This window comes from Podarcis filfolensis (assembly GCF_964270895.1).
Source record: "Podarcis filfolensis genome assembly, chromosome: 1".
Classification (NCBI taxonomy): Eukaryota; Metazoa; Chordata; class Lepidosauria; order Squamata; family Lacertidae; genus Podarcis; species Podarcis filfolensis.
In genome coordinates, this window is record NC_139604.1 from 127,412,390 (window position 1) to 127,438,864 (window position 26,475).

At 46.0% G+C, this 26,475-nt stretch overlaps 1 protein-coding gene across 1 annotated transcript in view; it reads right to left on the reverse strand.

The window, feature by feature from the left end:
• Positions 1–1,297: 1,297 nt before the first annotated feature.
• Positions 1,298–26,475, reverse strand: part of MNAT1 (MNAT1 component of CDK activating kinase) — a 136,723-nt gene continuing 111,545 nt past the window's right edge. The window contains exon 8 of the mRNA XM_083619427.1: positions 1,298–1,765. Coding sequence (XP_083475553.1) covers positions 1,645–1,765 — 121 coding nt within the window. The 3' untranslated portion in view covers positions 1,298–1,644. The remainder of the gene's footprint in view (positions 1,766–26,475) is intronic.

The following is a 26,475-nucleotide window of genomic DNA, read 5'->3' on the forward strand; positions in this document are numbered from 1 at the left end:
AAAGCAGGCTGTAAAAGTCATTTAAATAAATAAACAACATCATCCCAAATTATAATCAGCAGTCATTCTGAACACAGTGCTTATCTACACCAATCTGTCTTGCCTGAGAAATGTCCAGAGGCACATTTAGGTGCTGCCTGCACTGCTGTCCAAAGTAACTCATTGTCATCATTAAATTTATTTATTTATTTCATTCATTTATTTTATATTTTCATCAATTTCAAAGCAATGTACAAGATAATAAAACCAATCAAGCAGCTGCTTTGCTGTTTGTGAAGAAGCAAGAACTTTCCAAACAGGCCTTGGAGTGGCTGAGTTGCAATTTATTGTATTCCCTGGGAGAAAAGAACAACTGGTACAATTATGAGGTTATGATGCAAGCTGCGGACTCTGAATAGCTTTTCTGTTCTGTTGAGAGGAAAGGGAGAGAATCTTTTCGATGCTTGTCCTTCTGACACTATGCATCATTCCACTGAATTAAAATTAGCATATTTAGTGGTATGGGGTTGTGGCTAAGAGACTGGGTTGCAAATCCGGAAGTTGCAACTGCCATGAATTCAGGCATTGGGCTTAGATACGAAGCACTTGCAACTCTCCAAAGTACTGTCTAAATCAGTGGTTCTCAAAAGGTGTGGTGCGACACACTAGTATGACAGGGGAGGAAGGCAGGTATGCAGGAAGATTCAAGGACAAACATTTAAACATTTCAGCATAGCATAGTATAATACAGTATCAAAATATTTTTTTATTTGAAGAATATGGATAGATATATTTTCAAAATGAGAGCAAGGGTATCAAGTGATACTGATGACAATCCTAGTTGTGTTTTCCAACGTACTCGTATGCTGCTAAGGCCACAACAGTGGCACTGAGTGAGCATTATGGTGACAAAGGAGCTGCCCTGTCCTATCCTGTCTGTTCCTCTGTGGCTTGTCTGCCCCCACTACTGTTCTGTCATCATACAGGCAATATATCAACTGCAGCATGATGGCACCCTTGCAATTTTATTCTACAGCAGGAAAGATGAGACGTTCTTAATAGAGCTGCTGCATTCTGCGGCACAATCATTCTAACTTGCATAATTCAGAATGCAAAGTAGAATGAATTAGAAATCAGTCCCATATCCGGTTCTTGTATCGTACTTCAAGGAAGGAAACCCCCATTTGCTTGCATCAGGAGAAGCCAATTTTATGAGATGAAAGAACTTTGCCCTTACTGCAGAGCTACAATATATAAAAGTAGCATTTCAGTGCTTGTGCAAATAAAACCCTGAAGTGCAGTGGCAGAATCTGCAGAATTTAATCACAACAATCTGACTTTATTTTAAAAATCTTTTACAAGTCTGGTTCTGAAACCTCAAAACATACAAAACAAAATCATTATCTCTTCCAATAGCCTCTAGCTGCAAAGTGACTAGAGCCTTTCCCACCCTTACCCTCATTCCACCAGAGAAGAAGAAACATGACCACCATTTTAAAAAGAAAGTTTCTGTACATCATGTTTTTAATATTTAAGCGCAGCTGGCTTCACACACACAAAAGGAAGGAAAGACAGACGGCAGCCCGGCCAGGGTGCAGACGGCAGCAATTTTCACCTGAGGTTTTTTGCTTTGCTCGCTCCGCTCCAGTGTCTGTTACTCCCAACCTAGCCAGGATGCCAAAATAGCCCACTGAAGGCATCTTGAAGGGCTCGATGACAGGCAAGGGAGGAAGTATAGCCACCAGCGAGATCTTGTGGGGAGGCGGCTCGGACGTGGTTTAGATACCTAGAACAAAGAAAGGCATTGTCTGAGCTGAGAAACAAGCATTGGGAATTGAAAGAAAAGCCAATTTCTCTGGTTCCCACCGCTGGATACAGTGCCACAGACACTGGACACTTCTCAAAACCTCGGAATCGGAAACGGCAGAGACCAAATCTGATTTAACTCTCCTTGTTGGATTAATCATTCCCATAATTAGAGAGGTTGAACTGATTCGGTGCCTCACCTGGTTCAACCACCTTCCTGCCTGGAGTCAGAATGCCCAGTACCCAAAACTTCAACAGATGCCTGCCCAACGTTTTCTCGCATATCCAGGAATGGAGATGGAAAGTTTAAGCTGCTCCCAAATCGCTCCCATCAGTACAATATTCATATGGATGTGATTGAAATGGTTTCAAAGCTGCTATGCAGGAAAGAGCCCAACAACATAAAATCCATTCATCTGTTGTGTAGCCCAGCTTTGGGAAATCTTTAAAGCACTCGTTGTGGTTGTAAAGAGATACTAATGACACACAGAGCTTACAGAATCCTAGATTTGCAGAATTGGAAGGGCACCTGAGGTTAATCTAGTCCACCTATTGGTGAGTAAATGGCAAGAGCTAGACATCCACCCCACTGGGGATCTCACATCGCCTCTGTCCAACATTTACAACTGGTGGGTCCAATCTGCTTATTTCTCCTCTGTTGCACAGTTACTATTGCTCAGTAACGTTGTCACCCCATAAATACAGCCTGAGCCTTGATGAGCAGCTGGTTTTGTTACTATCTTTTCAAAGGGATGATGTTTTGAATCGAGCAACACCTGAAGGGTCACCTCTGACTCACTCCCGTACCAGCTGAGACAGAGGCAAAGGGATCTTGGCCACCTTCCCACTCTACTTTGGCGCAGCAGTGCCCTTACGATGCACCATGGATGCCCGTACCCAAGGGTTCCTCTGTGTGGGAATCAGTAGAGGTGAACCTGGCCAAGGCCTCGGCTGCTGTTTTATGCTAGGAAGGGAATAATTAGAGGAGCCCTTTTGGGGTGAGGAGCCTGTAGCCCTCCAGGTGTAGCTGGACTACAACTCCCATCATCCTTGACCACTGGCCACATTGACTGAGGCTGATGGGAGTCGAAGTCCAACCACTTCTAGAGGACCACAATTTAAGGAGGATATTGGTAACTCAGAACAGGTAAAGAAGAAGGCAACCAAGATGATCAAGGGTCTGGAAACCAAGCCCTAGGAGGAAAGTTGAAGAAGATGGGGGCGTTTAATCTGGAAAAGAGGAGACTGAGAGGAGATAGGACAGCCATCTTCAAATATCTTAAGGGCTGTCCCATGGAGGATGCAGCAAGCTTGTTTTCTCCTGCTCTGGAGGGTAGGACTCGAACCCATGACTGCAATTCACAAGAAAGGAGATTCCAACTAACCATCAGGAAAAACTTTCCAACGGTAAGAGCAGTTCGATGGTGGAAGAGACTCCCTCGGGAGGTGATGGACTCTCCATAATTGGAGGTTTCAAAGCAGAGGTTGGACGGCTACCTGTCAAGGATGTTTTAGTTGAGAATCCTGTCTTGCAGGGGGGTTGGACTAGATAACCCTCAGGGTCCCTTCCAGCTCTATAATTCGATGTTTCCACGCCCCACCCAATGTCTGAGTTTGGGAGAAAGTGGCTGGAAGTTAATGAACAGAGGTGAGGGAGTTAATTGGAGGCCAGAGGGGAAGCCCACGGAAGACCTGACTCCCTCCCTCTCCCTGCTCCCTGGCTGTCAGTTGCTTATCTCTATCGTAAGGCGTTATCCTGTCATAAGTGAGCAGCTGATTGTCTCAGCCCTTCACAGACACCAGAATCCCAAATGAAAACCAGCTTTCGCAGCTCCACCTCAGACCAGCAAGATTACGACTCGCTGTTTTGGTTTCGCCCCATCTTGGTCCAACTTGCTCCTGGGAAGGTAGAGTCATTCCATCTCTCCACTTGGCAGCTCAAGCGTAAACTTGCAACCCACCCACAGATTCTCTCGTACGCTTCCCCGAGAAACCTGAAACAGCTGCAGCGCTGGCTGGGGAGAGAACATGGAACCACCAGTAAAACAGGCCAAGCAGTTGCATCTTCTAATTTACAGCTAGTTTCCGTGAAGGGTGCTTAAACGAAGCCTGCTTTTACAGGGCAGATGTCATAAGCAGGAAGATCCCAGCAATGCTGTAAAAGCGTTAAAGAAAAAAAGGTCTGTCCACTGACTTTAGACATAAGCTTGCATACACATTCAATGTTCAAACCTATTATTTAACCTCTCCACTGAGAAAATTGAGTGGTTGGTATAAAAGTCTTGATTTCGATCGTTCACACAAATGTGCCACTGGATAAGTGTTTAATGGTTCTTGTATTTGTTTCAAAACCAATAAATTTTTGTTTTGTTTTTTTTAAGGTGGGGGCTTTAAAGGATGAATTGATTAATTACAGTTTTCCAAAAGTCTGTGTCTTGCACCTAATAAACAGAACAGGCAGACGCGAGCACTATTTCTAACCTGGTTATTTTTGTGAAGATGCTACGTAGACAGAACGGGGAGGGCAAATGCCCAAGGTCAGTTCTGCTGCAGTGTCTCGGCGGAAGAGGCAGAAGGGGGTCGTGCCCCTAGACTTGCCGAGGCACCCAGAGACCTCTGCGCTTCCTTCCAAGGAAAAGGAAACTCGTCACTCCCCTGGAGTACTTAATCTGCCCACAAAGAAATGCTAAGGGGATCACAAGGCACAGCATCCTAATCCCAAATGGAAGAAAGCTACCTGTGATTACTCGCTGGTAGGCATGCCAATTCCGTCAGAAAGGGAGACTGGAGTGGAAATGGCCACAAAGCACAAGTTCATCAGAGATCAGGAACGGAAGTCACACAAGCGAATCCCAGCGGTATTCACTATTGCTTTTTTTTTAGTCCACAAGTGTGGTGCAAATGATTATTTTCTTCAATCACTCCAGCAGGATAAAACCTTTCTCAGTTTTGCAGGACCCTCAAAATCCGATCTCCAGCAGTGCCTCCAAACACAAAAAGGTGTTGTTTGGCCAGCAGCCATCAAGAAACGGATTCTCTGTTAATTTATCAAATCCTTTCCGATAGCCGTCTGAGTAAGAGGGCAGCCCCGGATCTGGAAGTGGCAAACTCCCCCAGTTAATAACATATGATGAGGGTCAAATGTATGCTGGAAATGTAAGGAAAAAGAAGGCACCTTTTATCATATGTGGTGGAAATGTAAGGTAGTAAAAGAATTTTGGGGAATGATATATAATGAGTTGAAAAAAATGTTTAAAATAACCTTTACTTTAAAAAACCCGAAGCCTTCCTTTTAGGAATTCTAGGTGCCGAAATCCCAAGGGAGCAGAAAAGACTATTTATGTATGCGACCACAGCTGCATGGATGTTATTGGCCCAGAGATGGAAAGAAGATAAAGTCCCTACCAGAGAAGAAGGGCAGATCACGTTGAAGGATTATGCCGAAATGGCTAAAATGACCGGAAGAATCAGAAATCAAGAAGACCAAAATGTTAATAAGGAATGGGGGAAATTTATAAGTTATCTTAAAAATCATTGTGAGCAGTTAAAATCGTTAGGAGGATTGGAATAACACTTGTAGTTTAATGGTGAATTGTGGATATAATGGAGAGATAAAAGATTTGGAGTATTATAAAAGATGCAGGAGGAAATGATTAAAAATAGGACCCACAAAGGGGAGGAAGGAAGTCCAGGAGATTCTCTGCAATCTTGTTTCTGTGTTGTACGTTGGATATGTGACTGTAAAATTCTAATCTGGAAACCAAATAAATAAATTTATATAAAAATAACAACACTTGATGAATAGGGCAAAAGCAGCAATGAAGGGCAGTCAAGCCATTCCTCCACCCAACTGCCCCACCAGCCTTTGGGCATCTCTCAGGGGTGCTTCAAAAATCTGCTTCCTCACATGCAAGACTCTGTACATGGGAGGCAAAAACATATCTCCACCCCTTAAATATTAAATTTGCATTCCTGATAGCCCAGGAAGCATTTTATCCTTTCCTTTGGTTTCTCTGGGAAGAAAAGAAAAAAAAACCCAAAGGCGTCCAGCTTCAAATGGCAAAGAAATTGGTTTTGGCACATTTCTTAAAACACCCCAACAGAAAATCGAGTTTGCTGGCAGGCATCTTGAATTGCTCAAGATGTGCGAATTGTGAATATTTGTTTTGAGCAGCCAAGTAGGAGGTTTAATCCAATATTTATACGTTGGAATAAGTGAAGTGCTGCCTAGAAACAAATGGCAGCCGTCTGCTGCAAACTGGGGACCAGTCTTGGGGGGCCTCTTCAGCCGTGGTTTTACCAGTTCAGGACTGGTGGGGAAGGCACCCTCAGTCTCAGTGGGTCCCATTCATCTGTGACTAGGTAGGTGATGGCTGGAAGGACTTGGGAACAGGGCTGGGCGATATGGTTTGAAGTCCATATTGTTATATCGGTTTCATAATTGTTGACCTGGCAACATGATGTGTTTCCATGTGCTGTGCAAAAATAACAATGAGGGGGAAACCGTGAAGCCGGCCAATGACTCTGCATAGCTCCATCCTTATTTCAGACATCGTGATATATAGGTTTATTGCAATGTTTAGCTGGTGATACTGTTAGAATTCCTGCTTCATGATTGCAGTCATGGGATTGTTGTCTATCACATGACGGTGTATGTTTTGACTCCATAGAGTGGGAAGTGACGGAGACAGGATGTTTGTATTACTGTGTTTCATGAAGTGGGACTACAGTGGTACCCCGGGTTACATATGCCTCGGGTTACATATGCCTCAGGTTACATACGCCTCAGGTTACATACGCTTCAGGTTATACACTCCGCTAACCCAAAAATAGTGCTTCAGGTTAAGAACTTTGCTTCAGGATAAGAACAGAAATTGGGCTCCGGCGGCGTGGCATCAGCAGGAGGCCCCATTAGCTAAAGTGGTCTTCAGGTTAAGAACAGTTTCAGGTTAAGAACGGACCTCCGGAACGAATTAAGTACTTAACCCGAGGTACCACTGTATTGTCCTTTGTTTTTTTCTCTTTGCTCTCTGATGCTAAAGAGAGGGCGCCATGTCGCAGTACTCCGTGTGTATTTATATGTAAATAAAGTAGATTAGCCAAAATGCTGAGTTGCTGAGGTCTGTCATGCATGATGTGCAAACTTTGCGGATCCCTAAGTGTGCCGGTGTCAGTTGGCATTGGTCGCTGTGATGTTCAGACTGAAGAAAGCTTATGAAGCTCCCAAACGATCGACTAGGAGGGAGAGAACATGCCAGTCGGGCATGTGTCTCTGCCAGGGTCCTACTCGAGTGTAGGCCGATCTCCTGGCAGACATATCGTGATGTTGAAAACCAGATATCGCCCAGCCCTAGTGGGGAATAGCTGGTGTTAGTGCAAAATTGACAGAAGGTCTTGAAAGCCTGTGTTCGGGGAAACTGATCAGCAGTGCCACGTGACAGCTTTTTGTCTCTCTCGGAGCAGGGCCCAGACTTAGCCCTGAAAAGGCAAAGCGATTCTTCCTGGAAACATGGGCGACGGAAGCATCGTTTGCCCTATCCTGTCCTCGCTTGGGCAGCCTGAAAGTGTGCATTACACACAGACTGTCGACAGTGCACCATACATCTGCAAGTATTTGGCATGCAGATGTTTCCCTCCTCAAAATCTGCTGTCCAGATGTCTTAACAGGCGGCATGGGGAAGATAAGATTCATTCATTTGCCGGTTGTTTGACAGGAGGGGAGAAAGTTGCACACCCACTGGAAAACATTGCCGGCTCCCTGATTTAACCTCAGCATCACAAACTGGGGGGGGGGGGGGCGGGACAGTACGGCAGCCTTTTAAAGCGGGAGAAAAATGCAGAAATATGTTCTTCCTACCTCCTGCCCTCTCCCTTGGGGTAGACTCATAGAACTGGAAGGGATCCCAAGGGTCATCTAGTCCAACCCCCCTGCAATGCAGGAATCTAAACTCAAGCATCCACGGCCAATGGCCAGCCAACCTCTGCTAAAAGACCTTAATAATAATAATAATAAATTATTATTTGTACCCTGCCCATCTGGCTGGGTTTCTCCAGCCACTCTGGGTGGCTTCCAACAAAGATTAAAAATACATTAAAATGTCACGCATTAAAGACTTCCCTGAACAGGGCTGCCTTCAGATGTCTTCTAAATGTCAGGTAGTTGTTTATCTCTTTGACATCTGGTGGGAGGGCATTCCACAGGGCGGGCGCCACTACCAAGAAGGCCCTCTGCCTGGTTCCCTGTAACTTGGCTTCTCGCAGTGAGGGAACCGCCAGAAGGCCATCGGAGCTGGACCTCAGAGTCCAGGCTGAACGATGGGGGTGGAGATGCTCCTTCAGGTATACTGGACCGAGGCCATTTAGGGCTTTAAAGGTCAGCACCAACACTTTGAATTGTGCTCGGAAACGTACCAGGAGCCAATGTAGGTCTTTCAGGACCGGTGTTATATGGTCTTGGCGGCCGCTCCCAGTCACCAGTCTAGCTGCCGCATTCTGGACTAGTTGTAGTTTCCGGGTCACCTTCAAAGGTAGCTCCACATAGGAGAGTCCACAACCTTCCACTGTCAAACAGCTCCCACTGTCAGAAAGTGCTTATTGGTGTTTAGTCGGAATGTGCTTTCTTGTAGCTTGAAGCCATTGGTTTGAGTCCCACCCTCCAGAGCAGGGGAAAAGAAGCTTGCTATGACGATTGATCCAGACAAAACCTGCCTTGATCCTGGACGTAAACAGCCAACACAAAGCAAAAAGCCTTACAACGCATTCAAGCAATGTTCAGGTCTGCTTCCAGGGGAAAGGCACACCGCAACTACTATTACTGTCATCACTGCCATGAACATTATTTTATAGAGGAGTGTCATCAATATACATCTGCTGGTGCCCATTGGGAATGGTAAGGTGGAAGGCAGAGAGGGCGACAGGATTTGGAGCCAGTGCCAGATAGAAGCAGAGACCATTAATACTAGTTTACCTCCCAACCTCTTCCTCCTTCCTGATGAGTTCTACAAGGGGCGACATAGAGACCGAGGAGGCAGGAGGAGACAGGCAGCTGCACCCCCTGCGCTCAGGCCTGGCCAAAGACTCTTGTTGGAATAAATGGAACTTTTAGCACAAATATAGGATAAAAAAGACCCCCATGGTACAAACAATAGCAGAGTTTTTCTACCTTGTCCTCGGCAGGTCTCCCACTGTTGATCTCCTGCCCCACGTGCTTCTGCAACCCCACATTCTTATTGATGTTTCTATTCTACCTCCAGGGACGCGGGTGGCGCTGTGGTCTAAACCACTGAGCCTAGGGCTTGCCGATTGGAAGGTTGGCGGTTCGAATCCCCGCGACGGGGTGAAATCCCGTTGCTCTGTCCCAGCTCCTGCCAACCTAGCAGTTCGAAAGCACGTCAAAGTGCAAGTAGATAAATAGGTACTGCTCCCGTGGGAAGGTAAATGGCGTTTCCGTGCGCTGCTCTGGTTCACCAGAAGTGGCTTTAGTCATGCTGGCCACATGACCCGGAAAAACTGTCTGCAGACAAACGTCGGCTCCCTCGGCCTTTAAAGCAAGATGAGCACCGCAACCCCAGAGTCGTTCGCGACTGGACTTAACGGTCAGGGGTCCTTTACCTTTTTTTTTTTTATTCTACATCCACAACCTGTCCTGTTGATTGATTGATTGATTGATTGATTGACTGAAATGTAAACCTAAGATCTCAGGGTGGTTTACAAGATAAAAATACAGGCTAGAAACATAAAATAAATAGTTAAAAGAAAAACAAAACAATACCCCCCTCCCCACAAACACATTTAAAAGCCTATGGAATATTGATCGGCCCAAAAAGAGGAACGTTTTTGCCTGGCACCTAAGAATATACAGTGGTATCTCGGGTTACATACACTTCAGGTTACATACGCTTCAGGTTACAGACTCCGCTAACCCAGAAATAGTGCTTCAGGTTAAGAACTTTGCTTCAGGATGAGAACAGAAATCGTGCTCCGGCGGTGTGGAGGCAGCAGGAGGCCCCATTAGCTAAAGTGGTGCTTCAGGTTAAGAACAGTTTCAGGTTAAGAACGGACCTCCGGAATGAATTAAGTACTTAACCCAAGGTACCACTGTACGATGAAGGCACCAGACGGACTTCAAGAGGGAGAGCATTCCGCAAATGGGGAGCAACCGCAGAAAATGCCCCTTCTAGTGTTGCCACCCTCCAGACCTCTTGTGCAGGAGGCACACGAAGATTATCTATCCATCCTAGCCCAGATACTGCAATGATTTCATAAATGTGTCCAGGCAAAATTAGAGGAGGATTACAGAAACTGCCATTCCCCTCCTAAACACATTTACTGGGATAAAAGTCAAAAGAGATCAAACGGACCACCAAGCAACTTGTTCTGGGTGTTGCACCCCAGAGTGATTTGCATAAAACTACTGATTTGCATAATTAAACTTGAAAGCAGCATTTGAGTTTCCTTTAGTCACCGGCTTCCTCACTCCACAATCCCTGTGCTCCTGTTTCGACATGCAGGGAGTGCTAACTTTACATTTCCTTCCAGATTTTCTTTTTTTAAAGCGGCTGAAGTTTTCAACAGGTGCAAATGCGCCCTGCTGAGAAAGGCCCATGGGTTATGCTGGGTAACAAATGCCTTTTTAATTTCTTTCTTTCTATATATGTGTGTGTGTGTGTGTTCAAACAGCCACTGGTGTCTTAGATTACAGCGGTGATCTCATCCCTACAACATTCCGCATGCCGTCGCTTGGCTGCGCAACAAGGTCGGCTCCAACCAGCTTTTTCAGCGCGACAAAGGAAGGCAGAAATGTGCCTCCCCAAATTCACAAGGGAATCTGCGTCCCTGGATGCCGAGCCTCCGAGCACAAGCCCCTGCCTGTTCATCAGAAACGGCAAAGGGAGCTCGCTGGGGGCCTCCTCTCGGCCCGAGCTCCTTCCGCCCACCCTCCTCCAAGCTGGGGCCTGGCTTAACTGGAGGCATTCTGTAGCGGACCGAGACACCTGGCCCTGCATTTGTCATTCTCCTGAGGTCATCGGCCAGCTGTCTGTCCTCTCAACACCCGGCTCCGCCAAAACAGCCAGCGCATTTTCTGCTGCACTCGGGTTTCCAGGTCCGAAAGCCTCCAGATAGAGCAAATCAATCATCTCCCCGCAGAAAACAACTGCAAGTAAGCATTTTCACATCCTTGAGCAGCTCCTCTGCCTGGCAAGGACACTGCAGTCGAGTCCACGGGCCGGCATCCGGCAAACGCGCTCCCGCTGCATGGTGAGGATAGATTGCATGCTCGGGGACCGCAGAGCATTCAGGCCATGGCTAAATCAGGCTTCGCATGCATCTCGCTCTGCAGGGAGGGGAATGCCAGGGAGCGAGAGGGACACTTCTTCATTCCCATTGGCTCTCCCTTGGCTTTCAGCTCCCTCTCAGCCACGTACACAACTGGGCAGAATCCAAAAGCTTGGGTTTCTCATTAGACCGGTGTTGCCATTCCCTCCTTCTCTGTTGAGTAGGGCACTCAGGAAAGCAGGCGGCCACAGGAGCAGGCCACAAGCCACGCAGCTTTTGACGTACTTCTGAAGGAGTCTCAAAGACTTCGGCGGAAATGGAACGACGAAAAGGAGGTTGCGGGTCATGTTCAGCAAAGCCAACCGTTTGAACGCAGATCCTGCTGGCTTGATTCCTTTCCTGATGAATGGCGAAAAGTGCAAATATGACACCTTTAATTGGCTTTTGCATCCAAAGTTTGTGGCAGATCCACCAAGGTGGTGTTGGACATAGGGCAGAAAAAACTCTGCTCAAATCTCCCTTGGCCCAATCACTGCCTTTCAGCCGAACTTAGGTTGGGGGGTGGGCGTTCTCCTATTTGATCCTCACACGTCAACCTGAGTTCCATGGACAGACGCCACAATACAGTACGGATAAGCAATGGTAACAAACAGGATGATCTCAGGTATAGTCTGGGACTGTGAGAACTGGCAACTGCAATCCACAGTGCAACACGGTTGTTTCCCCACATACCACAATGCAAGAATTTTAGCACAAATTCCCTTTAGATCTATAGATCACCCTTGCTGAAATTAAGCTCCTGCAAATTTCCCCAACCTCTTAAAGTGTTATATAAATCCCCCTGCTGCGCAGCACGGACTCCACCTTGAATGACTCTGGTCACAATAACTCACGCACTCACCATGTATTGAATGTGCACCAATGTAAATCCCCGCCCCCCATTATTATTTTTTAGGAAAGGTTAACAACAACCTGTGTAGGTTGGCGTTGCCAGCATGACAAAGTGCCATTTTGCTTTAGCTGCTGTGAGAGGACAGCCAAGGATAGGTAGCCTGAGCTCAGAACCCCAGGCAAACTCACCCAGATCACTTGCCCCATCAGGCTGGATAGCTCAGCTGGTTAGAGTGTGGTGCTGAGAACGCCAAGGCTGCAGGTTCGATCCCTGAATGGGACAGCTGCATATTCCTGCCTTGCAAGGGGTTGGACTAGATGGTCCTCAGGATCCCTTCCAACTCGACAATTCTATTATTCTATTAGACAGCCCTGGTTCCAAGCGCCGCATGCTTAGAGCCAGCGAGCAGAAAACAGTCCAGGCGAACTCACTGCCCCTCTTTTGGTCAATGTATTATGAGCACCATTATTCTTTGGCTTCTGTTGCGCCAAACACTGTGCCTGTTTTTCCTATTTGTTACAAAGTCTGTACATAACTCACTGCGTTTTATTGTCCCGCTCCATCTCGCCATGATAGACTTTCCAGAGAAACGCAGTTAAAAACACAAATAAGTAAGGGGGGAGAGGGAAGCAGACAGAGAAGTTCAGCTTCCTTTTAGAGTGAAGACAACAATGAATGAGGATGCTAGAGAAAGGAGGGCTTAAAAAACAACAACACAGAATCCAAATCCATGTTTGTAGGTGATACGGTTCTGTGGGGCTAATACGATTTCCTGAAGCCGCAGGAGCCAAGCCATCAGAACCGAAGTATGCAGATCTCTATTTGTGACTTTGCACCTGGGAAAGGAAAAGAGCTAAGAAACTTGTTGTGCAGACACAGCGTTGCAGGAGGAAACTGTGAGACACCCATTACAAATTGCAGCCTCAACAACAAAGCCGTATTAGGGTAAAATCAACAAGACGTTATAGATATAAAAACTAAACAGGTTTTTTTTTAAAGACAACATCTTCTTCTAAGAAAAGGGCTGCATTTTCCAGCTGGTGCAAAGGGTACTGTTGAGATAGAGCCAGCACATTCAGTGACCAAATGGAACATTTGTCCCTGGAACCAGGTACTAGAGAGGAACTCAGCCAATTGCTTCAGTGCTTGCCCAGGCCCAAGGGCCCCTCATGGCTGACCTAGTGTTCTTTGCTAAATGGGAAGAATGTACTCATGGCTGGCCCAAGACATTTTGGCACCTGAGGTGAACCACAATATGGCACCCACCTCCCCGCTACAGAAGGGGTGAGTGAAGATCAAATCAGGAACAAGGGGGGAATGAAGATCTGCACTAATAACTGCTGCCCCTGTGGATCCTGCCGCCTGAGGCAGTCACCTTGCCTCATGGGTGAGCCGGCTCTGAATGTGCTGAAAGATGGAAGCATCAATTGACATGTCAATGTCGTGCAATTTTATTTTGGGGTGGGGGCGTACTACCTGTGCTAGTCCCCCAATCTGCCATCTGGATGGGCAGGACTCATCACCAAAATTACATGGAAAGCACCCAGAAAAACGTCAGCCAGGGAACAGGTTTAGGGCAAACTTACACAATATGTCTGGACTAAACCTCTTCAGCCTGAAGGTGAATGCATCAAGCGCTTGTATGTCCCTTAACCTCAAAACGGCTTCTATGTATGAAAGCTCTGAGTTACGTTTATACAGGGAATTTCTGTTTATATGGGGGAATGTCTGAACATTCAACGACCCATCTGCAACTTCAATTGATACTGCCTGGCAACTGATTATCAAGTGAGACTGATTATCAATGGTTCCAGCTCCCAGGCTTGGGGGATTTAGGTAACAAGAAAACTGACGGCCTGCCCTGAGCTCCAACGAGGCAAGGCAAGAGCTGACGCTCAATACAAAAGGAGAGCAGAGTTTAGATGATGGGTAAGCAAACTAAGACCTGGGGGCCGGATCCGGCCCAATCGCCTTCTCAATCCGGCCCACGGACGGTCCGGGAATCAGGGTGTTTTTACATGAGTAGAACGTGTCCTTTTATTTAAAATGCATCTCTGCATTATTTGTGGGGCCTGCCTGGTGCTTTTACAGGAGTAGAATGTGTCCTTTTATTTAAAATGCATCTCTGGGTTAATTCTGGGGCATAGGAATTCGTTCATTTCCCCCCCAAAATATAGTCCGGCCCCCCACAAGGTCTGAGGGACAGTGGACCGGCCCCCTGTTGAAAAAGTTTGCTGACCCCTGCTTTAGATGTTGCTTCGGCAAAAGGCAACCTTACACCGAGCCCTATATAGAGGCAGCAGGTCTGTCCAAACGACAAACTCCACCTTTGCTCAAAGGGGGCTCTCCAGTTAAAGAGGCCCAGCTTGCTTCCTTACTCTGAGGAAGTGGGGGAGAGGCTGGCTGTCCTGGGGCTTCTGCAATAGAGCATTCTTAAGTCAGAAGATGGCAGTGTGATATCATCAAGTTGTACTAGCACCACAGGCTCATCTTGCAGAGGTGCAATTTCTCTTCTGAGGGAAGAAAGGGAATCTTAGCATCACAGAATTGTAGAGTTGGAAGGGATCCCAAAGGGATCCCATCTAGCCCAACCCTGTGATGCAGAAATCTCAACTAAAGCAGCCATGACAGATGGCCATCCAGCCTCTGCTTAAAAACCCCCAAGGAAGGAGAACCCACAACCTAGTTCCACTGTCGAACAGCTTTTACTGTCTGCAAGTTCTTCCCGATGTTCAGTCGGAATCTCCCTTCTTTTAACTTGAAGCCATTGGTTCCAGTCCTACCCTCCAGAGCAGGAGAAAACAAGCTTGCTCCATCTTCCATGTGACAGCCTTTGAGATATCTGAAGATGGCTATCATATCTCCTCTTTTCCAGATTAAGCAACCCCATCTTCTCCGACTTTCCTCCTAAGGCTTGGTTTCCAGACCCTTGAGCATCTTGGTTGTCCTCCTCTGCACATGTTCCAGCTTGTCCATTGCCCGGACTCCAAGGCTATGGCACTTGAGTTACCTGTCTCTCTCTCTCTCTCTCTCTTACGCGGCCTCCAACAAATAAGGGGTGTTTGAATGTCTGGTGGAAGCAGCATTGCTTACGTACACAAGCTTTTGCAGCCTCGACCCGATTATCAAATTCCAGCTCCCACTTAAAAACACACACACATCCGAGTGCAGCCTGGGTAGCTCAGTTGTTTAGAGCAAGGTGCTGATGATGTGAATATTGCCAGTTCAATCCCTGCGATCAGGAAAGTTTTTAATGTGTGACATTTTGATGTATTTTTAATCTTTGTTGGAAGCCGCCCAGAGTGGCTGGGGAAACCCAGCCAGATGGGCGGGGTACAAATAATAAATTCTTATTATTATTATTATATTCCAGCTTTGCAGGGGATCAGACTAGATCATCCTCAGGGTCGCTTCCAACTCTACAATCCTGTGATTTAATCCAGTTTTCCTTATACAGCTGATCACAATTTTCTTAAATAGCCTGTAGTTTTAATTATTGTTCTGCACTGCTTTTAATGGGGGGTTGTGTGTGTGTGTGTGTGTGTGTGTGTGTGTTCTCATAGTGCATCACCCTGATATTTTGTGAAAGAGCAGTATAGAAATACTTGTGTAAAGAAAAAAAGGTTGGAATCGTTGCATTTTCTTGAGCACATGAACATCTCGAAGAAAGCATGGATCTCTAAGGAGAAGGGAAGAGCAAGTTTACGGCCATGTAGAGGCCGCCTGAATGCCTGGCACCGAGCGGGCACCATGAAAACTGCTTGATGTAAGCTTTCCGAAGGCACAGAAAGTGCCTCATCAAACACTAGGTGGCAGGAGGATCTGTCTCATCGGGGCCACCTGCAAATAGACATGCGCTTGCCGAATAACTTATCCTCGGGCAGATTTTCAATGCATGGGAGGGTGAGGGAGGCAGAGGCCAGCCAGGAAAAGCTATTTTTGTGCTACTGGTTCCTTCTGTCAGCAATGCGGGGTGTGTTTATGTGTGTTGCTATTTGGTGCACAAAGCGCTAGAACTGCCGGGACAAACAGCAGTATTGCATTCATAACCAGCTTTGCATTTTGAGCCTCACCCCAGGAAAACATGGGTGCGCGGCTAAGGATCCACACCTGTCCACACAAACGCCCTGGGAGACCACTTTTCCCCTGTGTGCTCCATTCAGAACCCCCTGTACGGTGTTGGTTTATAGCACGGCAAGTGCATGGTTCTTACTGTAGGAACAAGAGACCTTCTATATTCCCCGGGTTATTCACATTATCCCAGCACTCAAACCACAATATAACGTCGCAGGAAAAGTGAGGCTGCTCCCTCCTGCTTTCTATTGTGAATTGCTGTGTGGCTGCAGAAGAAGGTTGTGCATCACAGGTTGTGCAAGTATCCACGCCTGTGTCGGACCGTTGCTCCACCTGGCTCAGGATCCTTGACACTGGCTGGCAGCATCTGTCCAGGGTTTCAGGAGGCTTAGCCCAACCCTACCTGGAGACACCACAAATGGAACCTGGACCTCCTGCATGTGGAGTAAACGTTCTACCCCTGAACTACAACCTTTCCCCAAAAGAGCACAAGAAGCTCTGGGTTCTTGACACTGACTGGCAGCTTCTCTCCAGGGTCTCAGGCAGGGGTCTTTCCCAGCACTCCCTGGAGATGCTGGGGATCAGAGGCAGGCTGATAGGGCAGAAAGCAGGGAGACCAACAGCAGGTGGCGCTAGAGCCAATGACAGCAGAGCTGGCCAGTTCTGGCTTTGTCCATCCTCTCCCTCCCTGCTGAGTTCCACAACAACAACACTGAGGCTGAGGAGGAGGAGGAAGCTGGGAGCCAGGGCCAACGCCTGGACTTATTGGAAGTACAAAGGCAGGAGGGTGAGGGCTGGCTGATGGCAGAATGGGGGTGGTAGTGCAGAGACCCATTCATCCTACTGGAAAAGCCCCCGTTGAGGAAGAAGAGTTTGGATTTGATATCCCGCTTTATCACTATTCGAAGGAGTCTCAAAGCGGCTAACATTCTCCTTTCCCTTCCTCCCCCCCAACAAACACTCTGTGAGGTGAGTGAGGCTGAGAGACTTCAGAGAAGCGTGACTGGGAAGCGAACCCGGTTCCTCAGATTACGAGTCTACCGCTCTTAAGCACTACACCACACTGGCTCTCCTCCAGAGGAGGACTGAACCACCAGTGCCAGCCAGTATGGGGAATTGACAAGGATGATGGGAGTTGTAGTCCAACAGCATTATAAGCAACTATCCTACTTTTAAAAAACATCGAAAGGCAGCCCTGTTTAGGGAAGTTTTTGATGTTTAATGCTGTATTGTGTTTTTAATATTCGATTGGGAGCTGCCCAGAGTGGCTGGGGAAACCCAGCCAGATGGGCGGGGTATAAATAATAAATTATTATTAACTACCCTTGGGGTCCCTTCCAATTCTATGATTCTGTGCTCTAGAGTGTGTCCTGAACTATTGTACATTTCCTTCCAGTAGCACCTTAGAGACCAACTAAGGTAGTTATTGGTATGAGCTTTCCTGTGCACGCACACTTCTTCAGATACCTCCGGTATCACCAGGCAGGAGACCGGTTTGAAACCCTGGAGACTTGCTTCCAGGCCGTGTGGGGCAACACTCAGGTAGTTAGATCAATGGTCTGACCCTGAATCAAGCCATTTCCTCTGTTCCTAAATGCCGTCATCTTTTGTGTCATCCAGAATGGGTAGAATGGGTTAGCCCCAATTTATGGCGTGTTCTACATTGAAAGAAAATTACCGTATTTTTTGCTCTATAAGACTCACTTTTTCCCTCCTAAAAAGTAAGGGGAAATGTTGTGTGCGTCTTATGGAGCGAATGCAGGCTGCGCAGCTATCCCAGAAGCCAGAACAGCAAGAGGGATCGCTGCTTTCACTGCACAGCAATCCCTCTTGCTGTTCTGGATTCTGAGATTCAGAATATTTTTTTTCTTGTTTTCCTCCTCCAAAAACTAGGTGCGTCTTGTGGTCTGGTGCGTCTTATAGAGCGAAAAATACGGTATATGAAAATGATGTACTGGTGGGTATTGGACTCCAACAAAGTTAGCAAAAATGTATAAGACAAGTTCAAATATCTGCTGGAAATGGTAAAGAAAAGGAAGGTAACTTTTATCATATGTGGTGGAACTGTAAGGTAATAAAAGCTTTCTGGGTGATAATATATAATGAAATGAAGAAAATGTTTAAAATAACTTTTTAAAAAACAAAACAAAACAGAAGCTTTTTTATTAGGAATTAGAGGTACTGATATCCTGAAGGAGCAAGAAAAGACTTTTTATGTATGGAACAACAGCCGTGCGGATGTTATTGGCCCAGAGTTGGAAAGATGATAAAGTCCCAACCAGAGAAGAATGGCAAGCCAAGTTGATGGACTACGCCGAGATGGTAAAGCTGACTGAAAAACTCAGAAACCAAGAGGATAAAAACTTTATAAAAGAATGGGGGGAAATTACAAATTATCTAGGAGTCCACTGTAAGCAGATGAAAACAAGAGCAGGGTTTTGACACGTTTGTAGTGTAAAAAACATTGTGGTTTGATATAATAAATGGAGTACAAACTAATATGCAGTTGTAGATGTTCTAAAACAAGACTCCATGGATGGGACGGGGTGAAGACGCGAGATTCGATGAATCTCCACATATTACATATGTTACTTTATTGATGTGTGTTTATTTGTATTTTTTATTCGTAAAATTAATAAAATTTCTTTTTTTAAAAAAGGAATCCTGTCTCAAAACAGTATTTTATAGTTTGGTGGAAATCAAGCTTATTGGGTGTTAAAGGGCTGCTACCCACCTGAATCGCCTGGAACAAGGTGCAGTAAAAATCCAAACAGGTGCAGCTCAGTCGTAGAGCACCTGCTTGGCATGCAGAATGTCCTGTGTCCAATCTCATATAGGGCTGGGGGTGTCCCCTGCCTGAAGTCCCCAGAAAGCTACTGCCAGTGTGGGGGAAATACAGTGGTACCTCGCAAGACGAATGCCTCGTAAGACGAAAAACTCGCAAGACGAAAGAGTTTTTCGTTTTTTGAGTTGCTTCGCAAGACGAATTTCCCTATGGGCTTGCTTCGCAAGACGAAAACGTCTTGCAAGTTTGTTTCCTCAATGCATTCCTATGGGAATCTGTGCTTCGCAAGATGAAAAATTCGCAAGACGAAAAAACTCGCAGAACGAATTAATTTTGTCTTGCGAGGTACCACTGTAATGGGACCAAGTCTGGCTCATGATAAGGCAGCTTCCTAAGTTCCTGTTTAAAACGGTGCTTCATTCAGAACCATGGGGACTGTAGACTGTCGCTTTATATGGGGAAGGGCCATCTAGCCCAGTGGTTAGAGCATCTGCTCTGCGGTCAGCGGGTCCTGCGTTTAAGGCTGAAGCCCTGTTGCCAGTCAGCGTAGACCAGGGCTTCCCAAACTTGGGTCTCCAGCTGTTTTGGGACTACAGTTCCCATCATCCCTCACCCCCAGTCCTGCTTGCTAGGGATGATGGGAGTTGTAGTCCCCAAACAGCTGGAAACCCTGGTGCAGACAATGCCAGGTGAAGGTGCTTCAATGGTTTGACTTGATATAAGGCAGCTCCCTCTGTTCCGATTTAATAAAAATTCTAATTGTTGCCACGCTTCCCCCCTCCCAACTTCGAAGTGAGGGTCATGATGGAGGGGGGTGTTGATGCTTTGGTCAGACCCCACCCCCCCTTTGTTGAACCGCCTCTGTCGCTATAACAAGAAAAGCAAATGATATGCCAGACCTGGGAGGAGAGCCAAGTTCTGATGAAGAACATTGAATATTTACGGCATAATTATATGTTATAACACTGATTGCCAGAAAGGGTAAGGCGGCCGGGGGGGGGGGAGAGTATCAACAGTTGAGCATCTTGAATAAAACTATGTCCCGCTAAGCTGAAACAGATTTTGAAAACCAAAAACTGGGAGAGGGCGGAGACAAGAAAACAACATGTGATCCTAAGACTTAGGCATGATCTTCAAGGGGCTAAATTTTAATAAGTGCACTTACTGGTGTGTATGTTGTGGTGGCAGTGGGGGAGCTCTCATAAGTTTCCCCCATAAAAATGAAAAATAATTTGCACCGGCTGCCCAGAAAGCCAGCAATTAACAGCGCAACGGACTGCCCCTGTCATGTTGAAATTACTTTCTGCTTTTCGCTCTTCAACACTAACAAGAATCAATATGCTTCAAATAGGGGGGGTTTCATAAAGTTTAAGTATAGAAACGCAAAGGAACTCTATGCTCCTAATATGATTTGAAGGCAGAAGACAGGCTTTTAAAGAACGAAAAGATGGCAACATGGGAAACTCTGCAAGAAGAAAATCAGCCTCATAGTTATGAAAATGGTTCTGTTTCCACAGTTTCGTAAGTGTTTATTTTTACTCCAAGGATAGCATTCAGCATTTTCCCCCAACCGCAAAAACATGTAATCATAACCCCATGTTTTCATATATATTGTATTCTTTTCAAAAGAAGGCTCTTGAAGCAGAATGGGAAAGGAGGAAAGAAAGTTGGACAAAACAACAGAGAAGGATCCAAATAAAAATTAAGATGACCCAAGACAAGAAACCCAACAGTGGCTGAAAACAAAATGGAGGCCAAAAAGAGAGAGGAGAAGGCGGGAAATGTTTGGAGTTCCCTTCACAGAAAGTAAGGCTATCCAAATGAAATGTCCTTTAAGAGGATGCTAACCCTGGATTTCAGGAGTCCGGTATAAATCGGCAAACATACACACAAGGCGCTGCAAAACCTATTTTAACTGTCCCAGCTCTGAAAGGGGAAAGGTCTCTTTCTGGAGAAAGGATGCAACTCAGTGGCAGAGTGTGCAAAGAGCCCCAGGAAAGAGGAGCTGCAAGGTAGTTCAGGACAATAAATTAATACTGTGCATCACCTTGCCAACAAAGGTCCGTATAGTAAAAGCTATGGTTTTCCCAGTAGTGATGTATAGAAGTGAGAGCGGGTCCATAAAGAAGGCTGATCGCCAAAGAATTGATGCTTTTGAATTATGGTGCTGGAGGAGACTCTGGAGAGTCCCATGGACGGCAAGAAGATCAAACTTATCCATTCTGAAGGAAATCAGTCCTGAGGGCTCACTGGAAGGACAGATCCTGAAGCTGAGGCTCCAATACTTTGGCCACCTCATGAGAAGAGAAGACTCCCTGGAAAAGACCCTGATGCTGGGAAAGATGGAGGGCACAAGGAGAAGGGGACGACAGAGGACGAGATGGTTGGACAGTGTTCTCAAAGCTACCAGCATGAGTCTGACCAAACTGCGGGAGGCAGTGGAAGACAGGAGTGCCTGGCGTGCTCTGGTCCATGGGGTCACGAAGAGTCGGACACGACTAAACGACTAAACAACAACAACAACAACAACAGAATCGTCCTGGTCCCGGGGTCAAGTGATCCCAGCTAGTGGGTCCTGTGTCACTCACTGCCTGTTATACAGTCTGCTGCCTTCCTCAGTCTAGGCAATTCATCACTGAGAGAATCTGCACTTGCTTGGCTGGCTGGACTCAACTCCTACATTGACTTCCTGTTCCTCCATGCTCTTGAACCCCAGTAACTGAGGTCTCCTTTCTGGGCTATGCTTTCTACCCTGGCTCACCTCGTCTCCTTCCTAATACCAACAAACCCAACTTTACCAGCATAAGCACCCAAGACCTCCAAATCTCATTTGTGCAAGGAAACTCAACTGTTGTCTTTGCAAACCATCTTTGACCAGGAAGGTGCCCGGTGCAGTCTAATAATTCTTCTTTCCATTTGGGACCAATCAGTATTGTGCATTGATGATCTCTGCTATCTTGCTGCCTGGTGTCTTTAGACTGTGTGTTATCTACGTCACTTGGCTTTTCGGGGGGGGGGGGGCGGGGGACAATCAAATGTACGCTCTCATCTCCGTAGGGACAGAAAGTAGGATATAAATTATTTTGAACAAATAAATAGACATGTGCATTAGTCAAGAATACCACACCGTTCAGTGAGAGGACGTACAATGCTGTGATATCCTTACTGAGCCACGTGCCAGATCTGATCATATTTTATGACAACTATAATTCACATTCATCGCTCGCTCCCCCCCACTGGCAAAAAAGGGTTTCTGTTCATACCGAATCAATGGGCAACGTTCCCAATTAAAGGCAACAGAGAAGACGAGCAATCGCACACATACTACAGTTTGCAGTGGAAACAAAACAAAACCTAAAAGGAAGATTTTATTAGGAAAAGGTTGATGGAACCAAGCGACTATGCCATGGACATTTGGGAAAGGCTTCTGGTTGGATATAGCAAACCGGGCTAATATGGAGCAGAGATTGAATATGTGAGATGAAGGCAGCTTAAAGAACAGCAAAGAGTGTGCATTGCCTAACGTCGTGTATGAATTACTCCTGTTTTTAAGAACGAAGTCACTTCAGAGTCTTATGAATCATATAGAATCGTAGAGTTGGAAGGGACCATGAGAGTCATCTAGTCCAACCCCTTGCCACGCAGGAATCTTTTGCCCAACGTGTGGGTCAAACCCACAACCCTGAGATTAAAAACCTTATGCCCTACTGACTGAGCTATCCCATGTCCACATTACGGTACAGAAACGGTATACATAAAACAATAAATGCCCTCCAGCTTGGCCCCACAAGTTCTACCGCCATCTGTGATTTAAACAAAACTGGCCCCACAACCATAGGGTCGGGGGGAAAAGCTATACTTAAAGAGAGAAAGGGATGTGAGGGTTTGCAAGGCTCCTTTGAAGATGGAAAGGGAAGGGGAGAGAGCTAGCTTGCTAAATTTAAAGGTATGGAAATTGAAATAGATTTAAAGAGTATGTGTGCTGTACAGCCTTGCTTTCATTTGTACTTCTTGCCTTAAGATGCTGTTTTTTGCTTTCTTGGGAAAGCTGGCAGCCAGGATCCTGTTCTAAAAACAGGTCGCAAAACATTTCACGGAGATACCGTTTCCACCAAGGCTCGGCCAAAACAGTGCGTGGCAGGACTCTGCTGTTTCAGCTGCCGGAGACCTCGGAAAGGGCAAATATATGCTGAATGCAAGCAGAAAGAAATGATGATTCTGGCTCTGCAGCCAATTGCTGGCCTCTGGTATCATCAGGAATATAAGGAGCCACCTTAAGTAGCCCTTTTGGGCTGAGAACATAGAGTAGCAATGGAATAAATAATCAAAAACTAAGCGGAGGACAGAAATTACTCCATGCTTGGGATGGGGGGCGGCGGGGTGTCATACGTTAAAGAAGGAAGAGGAAATGCTAGAGGTCGCTTTAAAACCAAGCATATACTAAAACATTCAAACCAAGCCAAACATTGGATCCATTTAATAGTTTTATAGCTCAAATTAATTCTCCTATGTGGCTCAGGCAGAAACAAAAGTATGAGATTTTCCTTTCCGTCCAGGCCCCCCTTTTGGGTTGACGGCAAGATTTGAATCTTAAGTACAGAAGCAGACATGCTGTTAAACCAGCTACCAAGTTGTGCATCAGGGTAGCAGACCAAGGGCTCGGCACGGTTTTGCAACGCTGCTTTCTTGTTGTGAAATACGGGCCCAGGGATGGGGAGAAGCCAGGGCTGTGAGTGGCGAACTGCCAACCTCCGGCCTGGAACCTTATCTGCTCTCCCACCCAAGACCTCCAAACTCAGTCACTGGAGCTGGACTCAAAGCCTCGAATTGAACTCCTGGCAAGAACTTCCTGGTTAGAAGCCAGGGCATAAAGTGCCATCTGTACTGCTTGTAGTTAATCGGGCAGACATACTTTCTCTTTAAATGTTATAATTGTGTGTCATTAAAAGCATAATTGCTTTCAAAAGGAAGACGAAGGTGATTTTTCATGCGCTGTCTCCTGCAATTGTTGCATAGGCTTAAGAAAAGCGGTTTTCTCCAACCCGTTGCCTGACTAATTGGGGATACCCTTTTAAGTCAGTCAATCAAAAGGTTTTTAGTCAATTCATCAGACTGATTAATCAGCTATATATTGCAGCCCTAGTTACCTGCCCCTCAAAAACCTTCCTTTAGACTTCATTCAAGAGGGCGCGAACTCAGCATGGGTCAAATAACTATCCCCCGCTTGGCCTATAGAGTCAATCAAGTTCTATTGAACTTTCAAGTAAGAGGAAACGGAGTGAAATTGAGTGTGAATTACCAGCGTCGTTAAAGCGAACAATAAAACCCTCTGCTGACTTCACGGGAGACAAGATTTTGGCGAGGGGCTAAAAAAATAAACCCAAATGTTACTTAGAAATGGTGCGTAGCGGTTTATTTGGAGGGGAGGCGACTGGGAGGGAGACCCAGGGAAGGGCCATCAATGGTCCTTTGGCCACGACAGGTACATGATGAAATATGCTTAGTGAAGCCGCAGAATGAAGCCTCTGCATTCAAAGCCAGTGGGCCGTCTGAAATATCGATGTGGGAGAGCAACAACGGGAGAGGGCTTTTGCATCCACAGTTTTTGTGGGATTCCCAGAGGCACATGACCACCCACTAATGGACCGAGGATGCTGGGCTAGAATGGCTTAGGAAGCCTCTTCTTGGTGCTAAATTTTACTTGCACAAATCCTACTAAAACAGGAACAGGAGCTAAGCCAAGAGCTGCCCTTCTCTTTAGCAGGGCTTGTGCAGGAGAATTTCTCCCTCGGTTGTGCCTTTAGTATGGGAGCCATTTAGGCAGGCCAAGAGGCAGAGAGCAGAGCAAGGTTCATGTTGTTGTTGTTTAGTCGTGTCCGATTCTTTGTGACCCCATAGACCAGAGCACACCAGGCACTCCTGTCTTCCACTGCCTCCCGCAGTTTGGTCAAACTCATGCTGGTAGCTTCGAGAACACTGTCCAAACATCTTGTCCTCTGTCGTCCCCTTCTCCTTGTGCCCTCCATCTTTCCCAACATCAGGGTATTTTCCAGGGAGTCTTCTCTTCTCATGAGGTGGCCAAAGTACTGGAGCCTCAGCTTCCAGTACTTCCAGTGAGCACTCAGGGCTGATTTCCTTCAGAATGGAGAGGTCTGATCTTCTTGCAGTCCATGGGACTCTCCAGAGTCTCCTCCAGCACCATAATTCAAAAGCATCAATTCTTCGGCGATCAGCCTTCATGGATCACTGCCTTGCCGTGGCGAAGGGGCTTGAATAACTCAGAGAAGCTATGAACTATGCCAAGCAAGGCACCCAAGATGGACAGGTCAAACGTGATCCACCTGGAGCAGGAACCGGCAAGCCACTCCAGTATCCCTGCCAAGAAAACTCCATGGACAAAGACAACAGGCAAGGTTCATGGGGCAATTCAAAAGCCTTCCCCTCTTAGGATCTACTGAAGAATGAAACTGCCCCAAAACAATATTCAACGTAGTGCTAAGAAGATCACTCCATCAGTGCAACATTACCCTCTACTCCCGCTGTGCGCTGTTCTGGGGAGTCTCCAAACCAATGCCACCCCGAGCCAACTTGGGGGGCATGGGGTCAAAGAAGAGGGGCAAAGGCCCATTGCACTAGCCGAAGTCCTTGCGTAGGCTTCCACTAGCGGGACCCATTAGTTGAATGCAACAAAACTTGTGGTCCCTTCGTTACATAACATTATAACGGGATAGGGAAGCATCCTGAGGAATATGCATGCGTGCTGAACATGCAAACTGAAATATGCAACGTATTTCATATACTGAAATGTATTTCACATACTGAAAAATGCATATATTTCATATATTGAAAAACACGAAACATGAAGAGCTGAAATATAAGGAGTGGGCAACACACCTCTCTGCTCCCCCCTGAACATGGAATGCCTAATTTCTAAAGGTTTGCAAAATACAACACAGATCAGAGACATTTTGCATTCAATGCAGGAGCTGAACAACGGACTTAGCTTTTCCAAAATGAAGGAGTTCCTGACCCTTACTCTTAACATTGCTCGCAAAACCATCCGCAGACATTTATACTAGGAGTGATGGATACTGGGGAAAATGTTAACCGAAGAATGAATTAACAGAAACATATTAAAAAATCCAGAAAATACAATTTCTATAATGAAAAGTCAACCAAAGTAAGCAAAGCAAATGCAAACCCAAGAACTGACAATAAATCAGAATCAGCTATTATCATTAACCTAACACTCTGGCTCTCTTTTGAGGTATTTTCAAACAAATCTTTTTACTGTGTGAGGTTTTTTGTTTTGCTTTGTTTTGTTAAATGCAATTACTTTAGGTAGTGGAAAAAGTCTCTGGAAGGTACACTTTCATAGACATCAATATTGCTGGGGATTTATTTTTATTTAAGACTAAGAACCCATTTTTTAAAAAGCAAAAACAAATTAAAGCGTTCAGCTTTATTTTTTTAGTGGTTTTTTTTCTTTTTTAAGAAAAAGATTGTGTACACACACCTGCTACAGGTCTATCAATCTAGAGCAGGAAAACATTTCACCTCTGCATCATAAGTAAGAGCAAAAGTGCTTATTAAAACATTAATCACAGTCCATTATATTCTGTCTCTCTGCCAAACGTTTCCCATTACATCACTGAAAAATATC